The 22,509-nt window shown below is 36.4% G+C and overlaps 1 protein-coding gene and 1 pseudogene across 1 annotated transcript in view; one reads left to right on the forward strand and one right to left on the reverse strand.

Moving 5' to 3' along the window:
- FZD3 (frizzled class receptor 3) overlaps positions 1-12,816 on the forward strand; it is a 102,219-nt gene extending 89,403 nt beyond the window's left edge. The window contains exon 7 of the mRNA XM_030879126.2: positions 1,898-12,816. Within this exon, the coding sequence (XP_030734986.1) occupies positions 1,898-2,111 (214 nt within the window). The 3' untranslated portion in view covers positions 2,112-12,816. The remainder of the gene's footprint in view (positions 1-1,897) is intronic.
- A 1,940-nt stretch (positions 12,817-14,756) lies between these two features.
- Positions 14,757-15,384, reverse strand: LOC115865008 (ubiquitin domain-containing protein 2 pseudogene; annotated as a pseudogene).
- Between the last annotated feature and the right edge of the window lie 7,125 nt (positions 15,385-22,509).

The raw sequence follows: 22,509 nt of genomic DNA on the forward strand, positions 1-22,509 counted from the left end.
CACACTAAATAAATAAAAAGTTAAAAAAAAAAAAATAATTAGACATAAGAACTAAATTTTTTCTATGAAAAAAAGTATTCTTTTAGTCTTATTCATTAAATTAAACTCAAAGACAGATTTCATTTTAGAAAATACTCAATTCATATTTTTAATTACCTTGATATCATTCCTAGAACACTGATCATATTTTGCTCTTTTTCATTTGCCATATTTGTTTGAAATAGATACTTATGAAGTCATTGAGAGGTGAAAAGTCTCCATATTGGCTGGCAAATCATATTTGGAGAAATCTTTCACTCAGTTTAGGGCAATGATTATTATGTAACATAATTATTAACTAGAATAACAGGCTTATTATGAAATATTTTCATTTGCAAACATTGTAATTATTTTACCAAAACTTGCAAACCAAAGGTAAAACCTTTGTATTCTGAATGTGAATTCTTTTAATAAATAAGAATTAAATGCTCTTTTATAAACCATTCCGTTAACATGAGGAATTTAAAAAATATTTTAAATGTAGCTTTTTATTCTTAAATGTTCTTTTTTGCTTTATGCAAACTGGGAAAAAAGACATGCTTTCTTTTATAATTTTAAAGGACTTAATTTTAAAACTCTGTGATCTAATGAAAACATTATTTGACAAGCACTGCTATAATACTAGATCAGCTCAGTGGTATATGAATCAATCTTTAAAATCTTTAAATTTTACAAATGATTCATATTGAGTCATGAAATTTGTTATAATCATTAAATGAGGGAAATGATAAATGCTTTTTGACAGCCAATAGGTCTTCAGCTGCTTGTGATTAGTTGTTTTGATGACCATTTGAAAAAGGAATGGCCTGCTACCTTTTTATTTTTAGAAATACTACTTAAAATTTAATGTAAAAAAAAATTTAATGTATTAATTAAAGTTATAAATTATTTTCAGTTGTTTTCTTTGATCTTTGTTATTCTAAATTAAATATTTTTTACAAAAAGTGTATGGTATGTTTGAGTGTGAGTTTTCTTACCTCTGATGGGGGCTCAGTGAGTCAGAATTGCAACAAAAGAAAATTTAACAGCTCCCACTGCTGCCTTTCAAGATAAGTAGAATGACGGAGAAGACAGTCTGCAATAAGCCAGGTAGCCCAGTTGACATACTCAAAAGCTGTGTCTTGGGCTAGGGATAAAGGAGAGAATTTGCTTTTGCAGGAATATGGGTTACAAAGTCTTAGGAGTTTGCTACTTCTGTATTTAAGTTGATGTAGCTTTTACAAAATAGCATCCTCACAGCCTGAAGCCCTAATGAAAAGTAATTAAGACCATTTACAGGTAGTTAATTCAGCTGTTAACTGGGCTCTCTGGAAAGAAGCTGTCGGCACCTAGCGTCATCATTGCTTGCCAATTCCCTCACTTTTTTTTTTTTTTAGGGTCACGGTAATTTCTCCTCTAATTTCATTTGCTCACTTTTCCAATGCTACTCTTTTAGTAAAATTGGAGTTTGCTGTCCTACTGATTATAACCATTCTTCTAAACTCCCTGGGACAATGTCATATTTCTTCTGTTGCTGTTCTTCCTCTCCCGGAACCCACCTCATAACCCAAAACTTATTTGAATGAGAAAAGTATCATTACTTAGTTAGCATAGCTCCAGATCAGTCAGCTCTTCTTCACTTCAGCTTCTGTCCTTTTGCAAAGCATACCTTAATTCTGAGCCTAATCAGTAGATTTTCTCTCCTTTCTGTTTGGCCACTTGAATAATTCAAGAGTGTAAATCATCAAAAGTTGGTTGTTACTTTTTCACTTGTTAGTTTCCTAATTATTTCACTTGATGAGGTATTTTCATGAAAATTTTTAGTGTTATTTTCTAGTGTGTTCTGTTACCTACTTCAAAACAAACTCTCCTATATTAGGTACACTCCCTGCAGTTACAGAGGAATGGAGGAGAGACTACCTCATGGCAGCATGTCACGACTCACGGATCACTCCAGGCACAGTAGTTCTCATCGCCTCAATGAACAGTCACGACATAGCAGCATCAGAGATCTCAGTAATAATCCTATGACTCACATCACACATGGCACCAGCATGAATCGGGTTATTGAAGAAGATGGAACCAGTGCTTAAATTGTCCTAAGGTGGAAAACTTGTGTTGTTTAAAAAGCAGATTTTCTTCTTTGCCTTTGCATGACTGATTGCCGTAACTCACTGTTATGATGCTTTCAGTCAGGTGCAGATTGTGTCCATTGAAAAGTAAACTTTTGCTTTTTATATTGCAACAAACTTGTAACATCAAGGCATCCAAAATGCTAAGAATTATCGCATAAATAATTCTTATTTCTAGGTTATGAAGAAATAATTATTTGTCTGGTAAGCATTTTTATAAACCCATTTGTTTTATATTTAGAAAAATCCTAAATGTGTGGTGACTGCTTTATAGTGAACTTTCATATAATAGCAACTAGTTGTGAGATAACATTCTGGTAGTTCTGTTAATAAAACAAAATTTCAGAATTAATGAAATTTTCTATGCAAGGTTTATTTCTCAGATAAACAGTAGGACTTTGTAGTTTCCTTTCCACTAAGTGAAAAAGAACTGTGTTTTTAAACTGTAGGAGAATTTAATAAATCAGCAAGGGTATTTTAGCTAATAGAATATAAAATCAACAGAAGAATCTGATTAGTCTATTGAAGGCTCTTTTGAAATTCTATCAAAATAATCTTTATTCAGAGAAATACAGGAGCAGGATTAGCGACGGAGTAAAAGCGGAGATGGGCATTTTTCCCGGTAATTGTGCTGTTTTTATTACTTTTGTAAATATTACTTTTACTGGCTGTGTTTTTATAACTTATCCATATGCATGATGGAAAATTTTTACTTTGTAGCCATGTTTTCCCATGTAGTAGTATTGATTCGTAGAGAACTTCATGTTCAGATATGTTCTGTGGAAGCATGTAATAGAATAAGCATCACACATTATAAGGTTTTTTGTGGTAACCATAATTACAAAATGGCAAAATGTTTCCTCTGTATTCGTTGTTGTATTTTTCTACAGTGAGATGTGATCTTGCCAAAGCCACCAGATCTTGGTATCCAGGCCCCTCCTGTCAGTGGGTTGATTGTCTGCACTTGCATTGCCCAGTAGCCAATAGGCTACAGCTTTTGCCCCACACCCTTATTTTCAGATTCTGGATCATTCTTGTTTATAGCTGAAATACATATAACCTAAGTCCAAAGAGGTGATTAATTTGGGGTATTTGAAAATCACTGTAGCTAAATGGAGCATGATTAGTCCTGCTGTGAAGTATCCTTTAATCTTAAAAATATCAACTCAAAAATGTTTGACATTTTGTCTTATAAAAGTTAAATAATTTATATAAAAACTGTGAAGTTTATTAGGCATGAAATTGATCGGAAGGGAAAGAAAACTTCTGGGAAATGCTGGATGTGTTTTATAGAAAAGTATATTTAAACAAGGGATCCTCAACCCTGACTACAGATAAGAATCACTTGGGGAGCCTCTGATACCGGACACCTTCCTCTCATTCAGATGACAACTGGTAGTTTTTTAAAAAGCTTTCCAGGTGATTCTAATCTGAAACCTGGCTGCAAGGTGTTTTAAACTAACTTGCCTCTGATGATGATGTGATGGCATCATGTTGTATCACGTGAAAATCTAGCTGGATTCAGTGTTATGCTTTTATATCATTACCTGGTATACAACGGGAATTCTGGATCCCACTTCTAAGGATTCTTACTCATTAAGTCAAAGGTGATGGTAAGCCTTTAAAATCTGGTTGTAAAAAGAAATACCACAGGTGATTCTTATGCAAGTATCCAAGAATCACACTTCAAAAAATATTCTAGACTCTAAAGAGGCCTGGCTTTGCCATATGCTAATTTTTTACCTTTAACAGGTCAATTTCTCTGAGCCTCAGTTCCCTTGTTTATAAATGAAGACAGAAGATAAATACCTACCTCACAAAATTGTCAAATAGGTATCAGATGAAAACTCATATGAAAGCTCTTTGAAAATTTTAAAGTGTTAGGAACTATAAGGGATTAAGATTATTGAGGATTTAAGAGATTTGTTTGAGGGCTACCATAGTACATTCCTTGACATGTGTTTAATTCATGTGTACTTTTTCCTCTCCTTTAAAACAAAAAGCACCAAGAAATTAGGTGTTGACAGAAGCTTTTATCAGGCACAGAAGTCAGTTTTCTGATAATAATAATTTGTGTATCATGTTTTTTCTTTCAAAGTATGTATTTCTTCATATTTATTATTAATTCTTCTTAAGATATAGTTGAATATTTGGCTCAAATGCTTTACTTTTTCCTCCATCTTCATCGTCTTTTCCCTTGAAACTGGAGTTAATACTCAAGACAAGTAGAGTCTGAATTCCCTCACGTCTGACAGTTAGTAACCCTTTACTCTGAAAGCCAAACTTATAACAACTCATTTATAAATAAATCAGTAATTCTTGAGGCTTTTGTCTGAGGATTTCCCCTGAGAACAGCATGAGAGACCAAAACAAACATTCAGACAAAAAAAATAAGTTACTATAGAAGGTACCAGTTTCAGCTCAAAGATGTTGTCATCCATCGCCATCTGCATTATATTATCAATTGCCAAAATGTTAATTGGGGGCTCCCCTGGTGGCGCAGTGGTTGAGAGTCCGCCTGCTGATGCAGGGGATGCGGGTTCGTGCCCCAGTCCGGAAAGATCCCACATGCCGCGGAGCGGCTGGGCCCGTGAGCCATGGCCACTGAGCCTGCGCGTCCAGAGCCTGTGCTCTGCAACGGGAGAGGCCACAGCAGTGAGAGGCCCGCGTACCGCAAAAAAAAAAAAAAAAAAAAAAAGTTAATTGGTTTTTTTGTGGGCCAAGTATAGACAGTTAAGTGAACATCATTATGAAAATCTTAACTTTGTGCTTCGATTTTTATATATTCATTTGTATCTTCTCTACTAAACTGTTGTTGTATTTGTAAAGGATGTATTGGCCTCTCGGTTACTTTCAGTATCTTAGTTTTGCTCCACAAAATTTACTTAATATTGTTAATGCATTGTTTTAAATAACCGTATTTAGTTTGGGTTGTGTTATTTATCAAACTAGCGCTCCAAATTAAGATTTTTTTTCTTTAAAGAAACAGTTGAAGAACTATAACAAAACAACAATTTCAAGTCTCAACTAGCTTAATCCAACATAAGCAAGTCCTGACAGCTTTCCTACCATATGTTTAATTTGTGTTGTGATTGGCATGTGATAATGTTTAGTATTTTATTTGTTCAGTTGACAACTGAGAAAATAATAGTTCTCTCCAAAATGTTAATATATAACTGAAAGGTTTTCGAGAAGTACTCTGATTTCAGCAATATTGTATTGAATTTTTTCAGTGATTAAAGCAAACAATTCAAGACAATATTAAGCTCGAAACAGTAGTTTCAAAGAACAACTGATTAGTAACTCAACAACTAGCAGAGGGCATAGTACATAGTAGGTTTTCAATAAATATTTAAATGAATGAATAACTCATGTTATGCAGCTCACTTTTACTCTAGCAGTGAAGTCTCACTTCAAAGAAATTTGAAGAGTCTAAATTTAAACTAAGTGAAATGAAGTCTCTGCTTTACCAGAATAATCTGCGGCAGTTAGTAATATGTGAATTGCACCAAATAAAGTGTATTTCTCCTAGAGTAACAGTCCATATTGCTATTTTAATTAAAGAAATATATATACAAACTTGTACCAACACTTTATATTAATTTTAAAAGGTGATGAGCTATTCTTAGAGGTATTTAGGTTCTTGTTGGTTTTATGTGAAGTTAGATCTTTGTGTAGTGGTTGGGTAAATGAATATTCAAGTAAACCTTGATTAATGATGATTTTCTAAAAGCTGTTTCTTAGAGCAGATTTATGAAAATTCTTAGAATCTCTTCAAATTAGAAAAATTTACTACATTTTAACCTACCTCATTAGTTTCTTTGTGATAATAGCGGGCAGTAACTGAAGTTGTAACTGTATTGGTTTAGGCTATATCCCCATGAAATAAAAGGAACTACTTAAAGTTTTTTGATAAAGTAGTGGATCATTGGCTTGAGCTTAGAAAACATTAATATACCAAAATTTCACTATGATGATATTTATATTGCTTTTGACATGCCAAAGGTATATTTACATATTATCATACTTGGAATCAAAAGACCCATAATTATGATGTAAACTAGACAGCTCATTTAATTTCTCTTGGTCTCAGTTTCTTTGATGTAAAATAAGGATAAGGTAATTTGGGGCCCCGAAACCTACCTCACTGGACATTGTGAGGATCAAATGAGATAACAGGAATTACAGTGCTCTTTAACCTGTAAGTTTCCCTACTGATAGTATTTGTTTTTGTTAGAATTTTGGGGTTACAGAAAGCAAGGATAATGGTCTTCAGTGGTATTTAGCAGTAACAACAGAATAGGCAATTAGACCAGTATTCATTTGGTATAACCTTTAAGTCAGCAATCCAATTAATCCTTTAAAAATGAGGTTCTTTTTCAAGAGTGGCTATGCCCTTAGATTGTATTCGTTCTTTATTATATGTTATACCAGAATATGTTTTCAAATTTTATATGGCTGAATTTGTAGGTCACTTTCATCAGAAATTTGGGGATCTCCATTATGTTTTCTTTGATACAGAATGATATAACTACATTAGCTTGGTTTCAATGAAATTTATAAGAAAAATATAAAGAGAAGTGTAAGCCTTATTTTTCTTTCTTTGAGGACTTTCATGTGCCCAGTTCTTTCCAATTAAGAACAATTTTTAAAATGTGATTACTGTAACTGGTTGGTTTTCATCGTAGCAAAACTTTACATTTTAAGTGATAATATTATCTTGTTTGTATATTTGCATATATAATTTTTAAACCTGCATAAAGTAAGGATTTCTCCGTTCTTTTCCACACATAAGCACACAAAAGAGCATTTTTATAGAACCTAGGTTTACAAAGGAACTCATGATTCTTTTACACTTCTTTTATGCCTTTTTTACAACTGATTAAAATAAGAAAAAATGTTTACATTTAATTCAGCTATGTTTCTTGGTAGCTGTATGATTTTATACATTATTCTTATATCATTTTAATCTATTTTATATGAAAAAAGTATGTTGACATCTCTTAATATTTTAGTTCTCTTCCCTTCTTTTTTGTTCCAATTATATGAGTTTTGAGAAAGGAGTAGGAAGACTAAGCAACCTTTACCTTCCATCTGACTATAATTAGTCTCCTGTGTTTTTTTCTAATGTAAATTCTATATTTCTTTAACAGCCAAATTGATATCGGGTTAGAATTTTCTCTCAGAATCCGAAGTATTCTGAGAAAGAAAATGTTAAGGTCTATCCGGAACCAGCCATCTTTGCAGACATTCCAATTTGGTTGATTTATAAAGATTTAATATAATAAGTTAATAAGCATCTTTCTTATTCTGTGATCTCTAATTAGAAAGTAAAAATTTTGTTGCCATAAAGATAAAAGAAGGTAAATTTTCACCTATATTTTAGTCAAATCCCATACCAGTACAACATTATTCCTATAAGTGAGAGTCATTCAGTCTATTTAAATGTATTGAAGGTTGGTTTCCTTCAGAGTACTTTTTTTTAATAATCACTTTTCTCAGAAAATCTATTATGTCCTTTCTTGGACATTTTCATTGGTATGATAGCATTGTTCATAATTTTTTTCTCATTTTATTGGCCACTGTCACCACTTTTCCCTGATCAAGAGAAACAAGTTTTTTACCTTGTAGTAATTCGGGTTTTGAAAATTCAGTGTTCCCTTATTTTGGTAATTACCATTCGCTAGTAACATTAGTATTTATAAGAGAGTGCTATTTTTCAAGCTTGTTATTTTATCATATTTCCTGAAGTAGGGTGAACTACAACATTATTATTGTTGTTGTTGTTGTTGTTATTATTATTGCCCTGGGGTTTTTGTGATATAAGTCAGCTTGTTTGTATTGCTAACTTGCAAGTATTTCTTTACCTGTGTTGACATGCTTACTGACATAAAAGAAAAAACTTTAGAGCTTAATAATTTCTTTTTTCTAAATTGGCAGATTTTTTTAATGCTTAGTAAAAATGCATTATGTTATTTTTAAATACCACAAAACTTTGTGTCAGAAGACCTGATCTCTAGTGTTGCCTCTGTTTTCAATGAGCTGTGTAACTTTGGAATTTTACCTCTTGGGACCTCAGTTTTCTCATCTGTAAATGAAAGGAACAAGGGGATTAGATCAGGTAGTGTCTCAAATTCCACCTGTTTCTGATTTGGTTATCCCTTGACTATTTTATAATCATTATCTAGGCTTACTTTTATTCTTGTTATTCTTCGCATGAACTATATTTACTAGATCAGCCTGTACTGTTAATGCAAGTTATACTCAAATTAATAGGATTCAGATACGTTGCTAATTTTGTTTCCCATTAATGATTTTAAGTTATTTTATTTTATTTTATGTTTTTCGGCCACACTGCACGGCTTGTGGGATCTTAGTTCCTCGATCAGGGATTGAACCTGGGCCATGGCAGTAAAAGCACCAAGTCTTAACCACTGGACCGCCAGGAAATTCCTGATTTTAAGTAATTTTAAAGGAGGAAGATTATATTACAGATAATAAAAGTAAAAGAAAGGTTACAAATAATTGACATGACCTTTTTTTCTCCCAAGGGAAAAGTCTCCTAAAGAGCCAGCATAAGCACCTTAAAATTGACATACAGAAAAAAATAACATGTAAAATTCTGTGATCTTTGTTCTCTTAAATATGAATGTCGCTATTTAGGCTAAACTTTTAACAAAATGTATTCAAGGTAAAATTAGTAAACAAAGCAGTGATAGCACTGGCCCATATAGCTAATTAAAAAAGCTATTAGATTTTACTGACATTAAAATGAGTATAAAATGTAAAAGGAATTTAAGAGGAATGGATTGAAATTTTTCTGTTCAATAATTATTCTTAAGCTGTATTCTTAGATTCATTGCATAAATATAGTTGCAAGATTGCCATGGGCAAGTGAATGTCCTGCTTTAAAATATTGTTAGAGATAAATGTGGTGTGTTATTTTTTATTTTTTTCTGGCTCTGAAGAAGATGTTTCTCTAAAGCCTCCTTCTGTAATAAAATGTGGAAATTCCATTAGTTCCATCTCTCAGCAGAGTTCTCTTGTAGATTTAATTACGTTCTCTGAGAACCAGGCCAAGGAGGTTCCTGTTACTTTTAAAGATCATTGTCTTTCTTCTAATTGTCTTCATTAGCTCATATCAATCTCTTGAACCCTTGGTCTATAGATTTACAGTCTAGGTATTGGGTTTGGTGTCTGATGGGTAGAGAAGAATAATGGAAAGTTGATATAGGAAGGTGTACTGGTTTCTGGTGTGATTTCTTTGGCTGGACTTGATTCCTTGTCTTTCACTGGATCAGACAACTCTCCTGACTTCCAGAAATTGAATTAGATGCCCAGCTTTTCTCATTCAGACATGCCTGTATTACAGTGTTATTTTAACTGCCTGTTAAAAACAACCACTTTATTTTCAGTTCTCTGTCTCTTCATGTTTTGATATTACATTTGTTAAGCTTGAGTCTGAGGTCTAAACATTTCATTGAGTATTTTCTGGGTTTTGATAATGGGATATTCTATAAGATAAAACAGATAATCCTAGGGTGATTTAATTTATATTTATCCATCCACTATTTTTCTATTTCTCTACCTACTTATCCCCTCCCCCAGTTTTGAAAAGGAAGTTTATGTCTTTCTTCCCTGTCTCCCTCCCTTAGTCCTGCCTCAGATAATTTTTCTTTGAACTACTCTTGTTGGCAGAAAGATTTAATATGAAATAATTCTATATTTCTGAGACAAGATCAACACAGTAGTTCTTTACACTGAGCTGAGGTGTTTGTGTACTTGAAAATATTATGTTTTCTTTATATGTGAACTTGAAATTATTTTTTTAATCATGAAAAGGACTCTAATTTGAAAATATTAGTCTGGAAATTCTTGTCATCAGGTGCTATTTTTACCTTAGCTTGTGAATTATCATAGTAAATCTGAGTTCTTTATCATTCATCTTTTTAAAAAGTTAATTTCTCTAAAATTATCCCATTTCACAGATCTTTAATACCAACTTCAAACAACTTTTCTGCTTTTATTTTCAGAAATGTCAAATTCTGTTTTCAAGAGTTTTATTTTTTCATTGCAGTTTAAACGTATTGCATATGTGAAGGAGTGATGCAGTTTAGAAATTTACTTTGGCGTGATAAAGACAGCAACATCACAGTCCCTTACTCCCAGTCCCAAAAAGAAAAGTTCATTTGACACTCAAAAGCTATTAAATTGTCTTATTTTTATTTGAAAGAGCTATGGAAACTGTTTCTTCTAATTTAAACTTTTTAAATTAGGAAAATACCAACTTTGCTATATTTTAATCTGTTAATGAATTGGGGATATTATTTATGTAAGTATATACGTCTACAATTTATTATAGTTAATAGTTATTTCGCTTTCTGTAATATACGATACCTGAAGCTCACATTTATTTAATGTGAGCTTTTTTTTTTGAGACTTTTTTTTGTTTTGTCTTATTTTCTTAATGTTGTACAGTATTGTATATGTTAGGTTATCACAGTCATCTCAGCAGAAAACTCTTCCATAGATGGACTGTTCTTTCTGAGAATCAGCCCAAGGAGATTCATATCATGTGGTCATAGTTGGATAATATTATTCTGAGCTATGTGAAGTTGCTGGTTTTGTTGATCAAATGTTAACAATTTCATAATATATATTCAAGAAACAACCAAACAAAGATCCTTTAGAACAGATGTAATGACTTCCCATTTCAACTCTTCTAATCAACCTACCAGGCTTTATGAAAGAGACTCAAACTACAGATAACCGTAGGTCTATCAAGAAAATTCTGCTTTGTTTTGCTTTTAAATTGCCCAGTTTTCAAAGGTGTTTAATCAAAATGACTTTGGTGGGCTTCCCTGGTGGCGCGGTGGTTGAGAGTCCGCCTGCCGATGCAGGGGACACGGGTTCGTGCCCCGGTCCGGGAAGATCCCACATGCCGCCGAGCGGCTGGGCCCGTGAGCCATGGCCGCTGAGCCTGCGCGTCCGGAGCCTGTGCTCCGCAACGGGAGAGGCCACAGCAGTGAGAGGCCCACGTACCGCAAAATAACAAAAAAAAAAACCCCAAAAAACAAAATGACTTCGGTAATTGAAGCAAATATCTTTCGGGAATACATAAGTTACATACGGCTTTCTTTAAATCTGTGTGTAGTTTTTAAGCTTTCATTATTGAAACATTTTCATACATCTAAATATCATTTAGAGGCAAAATAACTCCCCTCCCCACCCAATATCTAATATGGACTCAAATTTTGCCAGCTACAGAATTGTGTCTTCTTGATAGGCGTTCTAAAATAATGAATACTATTATGTTATGTAGTCAACAAATTTGCCTTAAAGTGCCATTTAAAGATTTTCTTTATGCATATGTTTCAGGTTGTAAGAATTAAAATATATGAGTATAAAAAAGCATATAAAATTAAGAAGCTCCTACACAGGAAATCCCCAATTTTAAATAGAGCTATGTTCTAAAAGGTTGCAGATTGCGTTGTTCCAAAGTCATACTACATCTCCTCATATAAATAATATTTTTGTGAATAATAAGGGTAACAGATAGCCAACAAGAGCTGACCTAGTGCACTCCAGTATTAATCTCGGGGTCTTGGTTTGGAATAAAGTGTTAGTGACTATAGCCCTTTCACCTCTCTTAAAAACAAACAAATACATTGTTGTTAGCACAGATTACTATCAGTTAGTAGAATATTAAGCTTTAAAAGTGGAAATAATTTAGTGTTGGTGGAACTATTTTGAGACAAGGGATATCATTTAAATGACCTAACTTGGGAATCTGCTCCTCTTGCCCTGAACCCATGTGATGACTGAAAGTGCTGTATATTTTCAGTGACCTTGAAGAAAGGAGCTAGTCATTTCTATTTCATGCGTCATATGAAGTCGGGGCCTTACTGATCTCACGTTTTTCAGTTCAAAGGCTGTGTCTGGAACATCCTAGATATCCTTCACCCACGCTCTTCTAAGGCTGTGTTTCAGGCTCTGTCTGCCCTACCTTCAGGTAGGCCTGCGTTCCGGCTCTGCTCCTTGGTATTAAATTTACAGATGGGCACTGTCCATTCTTGTTTTAAAAAAGTCTTGCCTCATTTTACTGTTATCAACAATGACCACCACCTTCTCTTTTTTTCAAGAGATATAAAGGTAGAAAGGATATTTTTTTCATTATTTTCAGAAACTATTATTCTTAAACAGGTGGCACTTAGCAATTTAGTTTTCAAACTCTAATCTGAATTAAGTTGATGAGGTGATTCTAAAATTGATTCTAAAATTTTAATCTTGCTTTATCATATAAACATCTAGTTAGAAACTTTATGCTCATAAAGACTTGTATTTTGTGGCGTTAGCTCTTCATGTTTCTTTTTTATGTATTTAAAATCGTTCATTCATTTCCAAATGAGTGGAGAAGTCACTGTTGAGCTCTGTATAGGACAAGTGCGCTTGATTAGAGCATGAAATGTACTTTCACATTAGCTGGGTGTGCTTTGCACTCTGCTCTTGTAGATTTATTTTGTTTACAGTAGACTGATGTCAGTTTTTGTAAATGTTTTTACTTAGCACTTTAACTGTGAGTGTATAAACTGATTTTAAATGTAGTGGTTGTATATTTTGGTTATAAATTGGAAATTTGTAATAAAATTAAATGATTTGTTCTGTATTTTGTCATTAGTACCTGACTGAGTATAGTTTTCTACCTCATCTTCTAGACTCTATTTAACATATTACACTGCTATTTTTATTTTTTTTATTATATCACCAAATTTACTTAAGAAAAATAATTTGAACACTATTTTTCCTCCAGTTGACACCTTTGAGAGATGTTGCTGTTCAATGTGGCACACAATAAGGAAACATTTTGATGACGGGGCATTATATTGAAATACCCTCGCATACCTCCACCTCCATGTATAAAAATACTCCTTTGGAATTAATGCTGCTGTCGCCTCTTGAATTTAGATTCAATTGTCAGTAAACCTAAATTAAATGTAGCCACAGTCTTTAAAATGATCGCATAAAAAAGAGAAGTAGTTAAAGCTCTCAGAAACGTGATACGTTACAATTATAGATATGTGTAATCAGGCTATACGAAATGTAATACTATTTTAAACATTACATTTAAACTAAATAGCAGTTTCATTTTGCCATCAAAATTAATAATGGTGCTTCACATCCAAAGTAGGTGTGGAGGTTTGATTATTTCTCATTTGAGAACAACGTAAATGCCTTCTTGCCTCTACTTTTCCATCTCATGGATTCTCAGGGGTTCAGAGGTCATGTGGTAGCCCCCTTCTCACTTATGGAACCAGCTTTGAAAAGGCTCCAAATTAAAAATAATCCTTGGCAGCTTTATTCCAGTCCTAGTACAGAAGAATCAGGTTATCTCACCAAATTTTTCAGTCCTCTGATAAAATCTGCAGATGCTTCTTAATTTGCCTCTTTGCTAGGAAAGATGAGAGAGGAAAATTCTCATCCATCACAACTATAGGTAACAGTGAACTATGGAAAGCACTAAAGTTTAAAGCAACGTATCATCATTTGGTCTCACTGCCGATGTTTAAATGATGTCAGTGAATCTTTCACACTAGCAAATTATAAGTTGAAATTTTTTCCAAAAGATTGAAGGTAGCCACAATTCTCCCAGGCACAGATAGAATGGGTTTTCCTTCCTGCAAATTGGGGGAGAAGAGATAATTACTTTATTATCCTACAGTGGGAACAGCCGTACTTGATTCTGTGCATTCCCTGGCCTAGTATCCACGCATTTGGGGGTACAGTTAGCTCTGAAAAATTCTACACAGAGTAGGTAGATCAGTGAAGGTATTACATAGTAGTGACCTTCTAAGCCTGGATATGAAACAGCTTCATTATATAGGCATTTCAAAATACCTATGCAGCAAGAGGAAAATAGACTTTTCAACCAAGTATCAGTTGAAAGTCAGAGATCTGAATGCACTGACTCAATTATTGCCTAGTGTTCCAGAAAGGTGCCTGCCACCAACGTGCTGGAAGGCACCAAAATTTAGTGTGAGTGTAAATAAGGAGCTCAACATATGGGGATAGGGAAAGCAATACTGAAACACAATTTGCTGGTCTCTACTCCTTTATGGCTAAATATTAATTGAGCAAGGAATTAAGACCAGAAAAGAAGTGAACCTCAAGTACTGCTCCTTTCAGTTTCCATTTTAAAAAGCTCAAGTTTTATAAGTGTTATTGATGATTTCCAGAAATGTGATTTATTTTTTAAGAATTCTGTATTTACAGGTGCTTGGTTCTTCATGAATGCAGTGTTCTATTTACAGTCCAAATCATTTACAGCCATTACATAGTTGTTGGGTATTTTAAAATAAATGGTTATCTATTTCTTAACTGCCTCTCGAATTAGAAACTGTAATTACATGAGTCTCAACGGCTGGCTCTTTATGTTTTATTAATTATTTTTGTTGGTCTCCATCACAGATGGAATTTTTCACTGGTAATTCCTCCTAAATCCATTCATATGGAATTCAGAGCAGTGAAAATAAATTTCACACCATAGAGTAGAGAATGATAACGGTAAAAAGGAGCAGGAGGGATCTGGGGACAGCCAGCAGGACCAGTTCAGTTCTCAACTGGTGTTGGGTTTTGCAAAGGTTGGCTCATTATAACCTGTACAACATAGGCCTTTACGATCTTCATGTCTTCCAGCTTCATTTTTGTCAGTGAGAGATTTGCCAGAAAAGAACTAGCGCTGACTGCCCAGTTCCACTCCTTCTGCTTGCATGTAGCCGCCTCTTCATGTGGTACAGTGTGTCTGTGCCGTGGACCACAGGGTTGAGTCCTTGCTCGTGGAATGGCGCAGGCGGAGCTGAGATTCATACCCAGAATTGGGTGCTGGCTCAGGAATATCCAGAGTCTCTATGTTGCTCTTTACCTCTATCATGTTGATTGGTGGTGCCACGCAATAGACCGGAAGCTGATGCCTACTCCCCAGGTCATCATAGCCCTCTGTAAGCGCACCATGTGGTAACGTTATGTTCTCACCATCAGTGATTGCCTGTGCCAGGTCATGATCGTTGCTTTCAAAAGCATGTGCTGCAGCCTTCAAGGCATCCCAAATCTCTTTACAGCCTTCAAAAGCTGATGCAGTATCTCAAAATTCATCTCTCTTGCTGAGCAGTTGTCCATCTGTCATGGGATAATCGCTTTTCCATTTGGGTTTCTCCTTTTTCAAAGGCTGGTCACGACCTAAAGCAACTCAGTCCCAGGGCCGCCCGCCCGGCAGGCCTGGCCCCCCTGCCGCCCTCGCCTCTGGCTCGGCCCCGCCAGACCAGGGCTGGCCCATCCCGGGCGGGTCGCAACTCCCGCTTCACCCCCTCGCAGCCCAGCACACCGGCGTCCAGGCGAGTCCAACCCCGTTGCAGCCTGTCCGCCAGGCCCCATCGGTCCCCGCCCCTAAGCTGCTGTTTTTAAATTAGGTGTCATATTTTATGTTCTTCTAATTACTAATTTTTTCATTCATAATAACAGGATCCACACTAATCTGGAATATAGAAATATATAAACACACCATTCTGTATTATAGCTCTTTCACACTTGTTGATATAGATGAGTCCCATCTCTGTTCATTATTATATCCTCAATATATACCGCCACTAGGCACATAATAGGGGAAAAAATGAATACATTAAAGTATCAATTTCCCAATAGAAAATCCTACCCACATAAGCAAATCAGTTGATTTTTTTTTTTTTTTTCACACACAGGACAGCAGATCAGGATTTAAACTGCTATTAGCGTTTTTTTTGCCTAGATTGTACAGTGTTTAGTTGGAAGGGACCTTAGAAATCATAAGGTCCAACTTCCAACCCAGTACAAAAACCCTTCAGAACCATCTTTTATAAGCCTCGGCTTGAATGAAGCTTACTACTCTGTAAGGCCTTCCATGTCATTTTCAAGTCGGCCAACAACCAAAATGATCAAGGAAATTAACACTCCCCAAAAGTCTTCCTAAAGGAACTGCTGACGTCTTCATTTTAGCCCTGTGAGATCCATGTCAGACTTACAGAAGGTAATAAGTTTGTATTGCTTAAACCCCTAAATTTAGGGTAATTTGTTAGGGCAGCAATAGAAGGCTAATATATTCAGCCTCACACTTGTACATCTGCAAAGTGTAAGCAATGAACAAGTGAGTAATGGAAAATGGCCCAAGGAGTCCATTAGGGACCAGAAACGTTTCAGGGAGTTGGCCAGTTGCCATGGAACAGACTGCTGAGGTGGCTGGGATAGGTTGGAGGTACTGACATTATTTAATAAGAGCAATCAGTCCCTGGTGGCCTTCCAATTTTATTCTTCATTTTTTTTCACCATTATTTTCCAGTTTTCTTTTTATTCCCATTTTTCCTTTTATCCTCTCTTCCATCCTACTTTCCTCCTCCTCTTTTAAACACTGCTCTTCATTTCTCTCTGCTAATCAAGCATATGTTTTTATCAGCCCCACACCCCCACCAGCGTACCCACCCATTTGTCAGAAGGAGATAAGGAGAACATGAGAGGAGCCTTGGGAGAATGTCGAGATTTTCAAGTGTGCCAAGAATTAAAAAGGTAAGGAACATAGCTTTACCACCTGGTCTCTGGGTACTCCAGAGCACCACATGCATTAACAAAAGAGGGTTATATACAAATCTATTTATTTAAAAAAAGAAATCAACACAAAACTAAGCAGGTGGGCTTCCCTGGTGGCTCAGTGGTTGAGAGTCCGCCTGCCGATGCAGGGGACACGGGTTCGTGCCCCGGTCCAGGAAGATCCCACATGCCGCGGAGTGGCTGGGCCCGTGAGCCATGGCCGCTGAGCCTGCGCGTCCGGAGCCTGTGCTCCACAACAGGAGAGGCCACAACAGTGAGAGGCCCGCATACCGAAAAAAAAAAAGCAGACACTCAAAAGTATTTTGAAAATAACAGAAGGTTTTTGCTAAGGTACTGATTAGTCACTATCTTCTATTTTGCTGCCGAAAAATTATGTTGAGCCCTTTTCACTCTCTCTTAGCGCAAAACTAAAGGCCCTAAGGGGCTAATGGAAAGTCTTCATCAACTTCAAATAATATTACGTGAGCTACTGAAAAATAATAAATACAATAGAAGCATTTAAACGCTTCACATGAAGTGAATCAATGAAGCATATACAGTTTTATTTTAAGAATTTTTTGGCACCGGATTTTCTAGAAAAGTGTTTGCTGAATACGGGGACTAGATCCATGACTAATATCTATATGCAAGCTTCCGGTTTCCCACAAGTCCTGGTGGCTGCAAGGGCAGACGAAGGGACATTGTTCTCTGGCAACAGATTGGGCTTTGGTTGAGCCAGTTTAAGGGAACTGTTGGTAAGAATCCTGAGGACGGGGTAATACCTGTGCCCTTAGCCATCAATATAGTAGATTTCAAATGAACCCTTACCACAAAGCAAGGAGAGATTCCCTTAATGATAAGCATTTCTAAAAATTCCAAAGATTATGTGGGCCATGTGGCTGCCAGAAATTGGTTTGTTTCTGGAGCCATTGCTGCAGCACTAAAATCGGTCAGCAAACTCAGAGGAGAACAAACTACACCTTTAATCCAGAAGTCCTTTTCTTCCTCTCTTTTGTCCTATCCATTGGTAGGAGTTCTTTGGCAGAGACATGGCATATTTAACTATAAACTTGTTTTAGCTGTCACAGTTTTAGTTGTTTTTCCAGAGCCGAGGGTTATATTCATATTGTTTTTCTTGTCTGTTGATGAAAGTAATTTTAGAAAATGATCTTTGAAGTCTCTGTGACCATGAATTCATTCATTTATTCAGTAAACACTCATTTGTCTACCTACTCCTTACCAGGTAGTGAGTAAGACCCTAGGAATTCAAAGAAGGAAATGTCATGATTTATACTCGTGTAAAGTTCACATGCTAGTAAGGAGATAAGCTTTTCAACACATGAGGACCGTAATACTGATGTGTTCAAAGTGTTATTTGAGCACAGATGTGGAAGAAGTTCCTTCTGCCAAGAAGACTGGGCGTTCAGAGAACTTTCATAGAGTATGAAAGATCCAATCGATAGGAATTTATTAATCACCTATTAATTGCTGAGGTTACGGCAGGGAACAAAACAGGCAGTTCTGTTTTAGTTCTCTAATCAAAATTTTGAATCTAAAGGGAGGAGGCAGACAATAAATAAGTAAAGACGTTAACAGATTAATTTCAGATAGTAGTAAGTGTTACAAGACTAAGGCTGTCCTGGAGGGAGAGGCTTAAAGGTCTTGGTAAAGAATATGGATTTTGTCCAAAGTGCAAAAGAGTGCCATTGAAGCATTTTAATTAAGTGATTAACACGACCTAATTTTCCTTTTTAAAAAATTATTCTGGTAGCTCTATGAAGATGGATTATGAAAATCAAGAATGCACACAGGGAAACCAATAAAAAAGCAATTGCATGAGTACAGGTTAGAGATAATAATGACTAGCACTCAGATGGTAGTTGTAGAGATGGACAGAAAAAGGAAGATTCAGGATGTCTTAAACATTGATGTGATAGTTGAGGAAAAGGGACGATGAAAGATAACTCTTGGTTCTTTGGCTATAGCAGTGAGGTGGAGTAGGGGCCACTTCCTAAGGTGGAGAAAACTGGAGGAAGAATAGATGCTGACGGGAAAAATCAAGAGCTCTGTTTTGGACAGGTTAGGTTTAAAGTGACTATTAGTTATCCAAGTGAAGATGCCAAGTAAACAGTTGGATATAAGTCTAGAGCTCAGGTTGAGATTTTGGCCTGAGATAGAAATGTGAGCATCATCAAGATATAGGTAGGATTTAAAGCCATCACTTTATATGAGATCACCTTGGAGAAGACTGGATAGAGAGGAGAAGTTGTGTAGAAGACAAAAGGTAAGGAAAGAAGACTGAGAAGGAGAAGCCAGTGAGATAAGAATATCCAGGGAACCTGTTAGAGAAGCCAGGAGAGAAGTGTTTTATAAAAGAGATGATGACTGAGGAAGATCATTTGACTTGACAATGTGGAGGTTATTGAAAAGAACAACTTAAATAGAGTGGGAGGGGGGCCAGCATGGAGTGGATTGGAGAGAAAATGGGGAACTTACATTTCCAGCAGTTGGAAGATTCGGTACTTTCAATGACCCTCCCAATGTAAGCAGTTAAAATGCTGGATTATATATAAAAATCACCTTTGTGTTTGTATTGCTGAACTGCCACGATCTTACCAACAAAAGTCAAAAACAAAGTGAAAGCAAGAAACATTGGCGATAAAGCAGCACCCATACCAGCTTCTGCTCTAAGAGTTTTTTTTTGCTGAGCCCTGGAGACAGCACCATATTTGGGGGATAAGAGATTAACCCTAAGGTCAACATCAGTTGGAGAATGTAATAGATCTCTGCATAAAGCTGGGACTTCAATGGGTTATACCTTCAATGTAAAGGAGAAGGAAGAAAAGAAAGTCACCCAGAACAGGATATCAAAGAAATCTGAATTCAAATTTAGCACTGGTTGGCAGGAGTATGGTGGAATTTCCCCCTGAGAATGTGTAAAGGCCCTCATGCACATTTTTTGGTCCAAATGTACACTGTGTGTGATCTGAACCTTGAGCCAAGAATATAACTGAAAGGGTTCTGGATTGCTTGCTACTTCAGGCAGTTGTCAGAAGCAAATGAAGAGGAAAGCAATTTTAATTTAGGTGCCAAGGAATTTCCACAGAGAAATTTCCAAGGGAAAGGAGCAGGTCATAGTCAAAACCAGCAAAACATACAAAAAAGAACAAGACATCACAAGTGACAGCCTATTCTCCAAAGGATTAAGATGTTAGAGTCAACACACAATATAAAATAACAACTTAAAGAAATTAAAGAAGGTATTGGGTATATAACACAATACTATGAAAAGTGACTAGGCAGATTTGAAACAAGAGACCTAGTTGAATTTCCAGATATGGATGATTTAATAATCAAAATTAGAAACAACAGATTAAGCACAACTGATGAAAGACTACTGAACTGAAATATATGTGGTGATGGTTTTTAACTTTATTTTTAAAATTATTATTTTTAGCCGCGCTGTGTGGCATGCGGGATCTTAGTTCCCTGACCAGGGATGGAACCCGTGCCCCCTGCATTGGAAGCACAGAGTCTTAACCACTGGACCGCCAGGGAAGCCCTGTGGTGATTTTTAAATGTCCAGAATTCTTTGATATTCTTCCTTTCAAGAGGTGGAGTTTAATTCTCCTTTCCTTAAGTATAGATCGGACTTAGTGATATGCTTCTAACAAATTGAATAAAGCAAAAGTGAAGGTGTGTGATTTGGGGACTGGGTCATAAAAGACACTGTGCCTTCCTGCTGCTGCTTTCCCTCTCTTAGATCCCTGGCTTGGGGAAGCCAGCTGGTCTGTCAGGAGAACACTCAGGCAGCCTGCTGAGAGGCCCCTGTGGGGAGGAACAGAGGCCTCCTCAATGAGCTGTCTCGGACGCAGCTTGCCAGCCCTAGTCCTGCCCTCTTTTTTTTTTTTTTTAACATCTTTATTGGAGTATAATTGCTTTACGATGGTGTGTTAGTTTCTGCTTTATAACAAAGTGAATCAGTTATACGTATACATATGTTCCCATATCTCTTCCCTCTTGCATCTTCCTCCCTCCCACTCTCCTTATCCCACCCCTCTAGGTGGTCACAAAGCACCGAGCTGATCTCCCTGTGCTCTGCGGCTGCTTCACACTAGCTATCTATTTTACATTTGGTAGTGTATATATGTCCATGCCACTCTCTCACTTTGTCACAGCTTACCTTTCCCCCTCCCCATGTCCTCAAGTCCATGCTCTAGTAGGTCTGTGTCTTTATTCCCGTCTTACCCCTAGGTTTCTTCATGACCTTTTTTTTTTTTTCTTAGATTCCATATATATGTGTTAGCATATGGTATTTGTTTTTCTCTTTCTGACTTACTTCACTCTGTATGACAGACTCTAGGTCCATCCACCTCACTACAAATAGTTCAGTTTCATTTCTTTTTATGGCTGAGTAATATTCCATTGTGTATATGTGCCACATCTTCTTTATCCATTCATCTGTCCGTGGGCCCTTAGGTTGCTTCCATGTCCTGGCTATTGTAAATAGAGCTGCAATGAACATTTTGGTGCATGACTCTTTTTGAATTATGGTTTTCTCAGGGTATATGCCCAGTAGTGTTGGTGGGAACGTAAATTGATACAGCCACTATGGAGAACAGTATGGAGGTTCCTTAAAAAACTACAAATAGAACTGCTCTCATTTGATTACAGCCCCAGGGGCAGCTTGACTGCTACCTTGTGAGAGACACTGAGTGAAAACCACCCAACTAAGTCACTCCTGGATTCCTGACCCCCAGAAACTGTGTGAAGTAATAAATGTTTGTTGCTTTAAGCTGCTAGGTTTTGGACTAATTTGTCATGCAGCAATAAATAATACAAGATTAATTTGAAGAAATTACCCTAAAGGCAGCACAGAGGAAGAGATAGAAAATATGAAATGAGATTAATCAACGTTCCAGAAAGAATAATGGGAACAAAGAAATATTTGAAGTGTTAATTGCTAGGAAATTTCTAGAATTGTTGAAAGACAATAATCACTAGGTCCATGGAGCCCAGCGAATCCTAAAATGAATACTTTTTTTTTTTTTTTTTAACGGCACTTAGACATCTCATAGGAAAACTGATGAATACCAAAGGGGAAAAAATCTTAAAGCAGCCGGAGAGGGGAAAGATCAATTTCAAAGGAATGGCGATTACACTGAAAGCTGATTTCTCTATAGCAATAATGGAAGTCAGAAGCCAGGAATATATCTTAATTTACTGAGAGCAAAATAACTGTAAACCAAGAATTATCAACCAGCAAAACTATCTCTCAAGAATGAGGTTAAAGTAGAAGCTTTTGGGTTGGTGAACACATAGAGATTTGGGGAGAGTTGATCTCGGGTGGTCTCAGCCTGCGGCAGCTTGAAGCAAAATTCCCCTGCCAGAGACTGAAGTCAGGCTGTGGCAGTGAGAGCTCTGAATCCTAGCAGACCACGAGGGCCAGTAGCCAGTGACAAGGCCCTGGCCTGTCGTCTTTTTAGAAATGAAATTCCACAAAGAGACGGAAAGTAGTGAAACAAGTGTTATTAGGAGGAAAAAGAGTTCGTGTGAACAGACTCACGTGGGCGGGCTCAGAGAGAGAGTCGCGCCCTCGTGATAGCTTGAATCACTTATATGGGGCATTTCTTCCGGGTTTCCTCTGGCCAATCATCTTGCTTTGCCTGGCTCTGAGCCCACATTTGGTACATCTCAGGGTCCTCCCATGTGTGCACGTGCATCTCTGAGCCAAGATGGATTCTAGGGC

The sequence above is a fragment of the Globicephala melas genome, chromosome 6 (assembly GCF_963455315.2).
Source record: "Globicephala melas chromosome 6, mGloMel1.2, whole genome shotgun sequence".
Lineage (NCBI taxonomy): Eukaryota > Metazoa > Chordata > Mammalia > Artiodactyla > Delphinidae > Globicephala > Globicephala melas.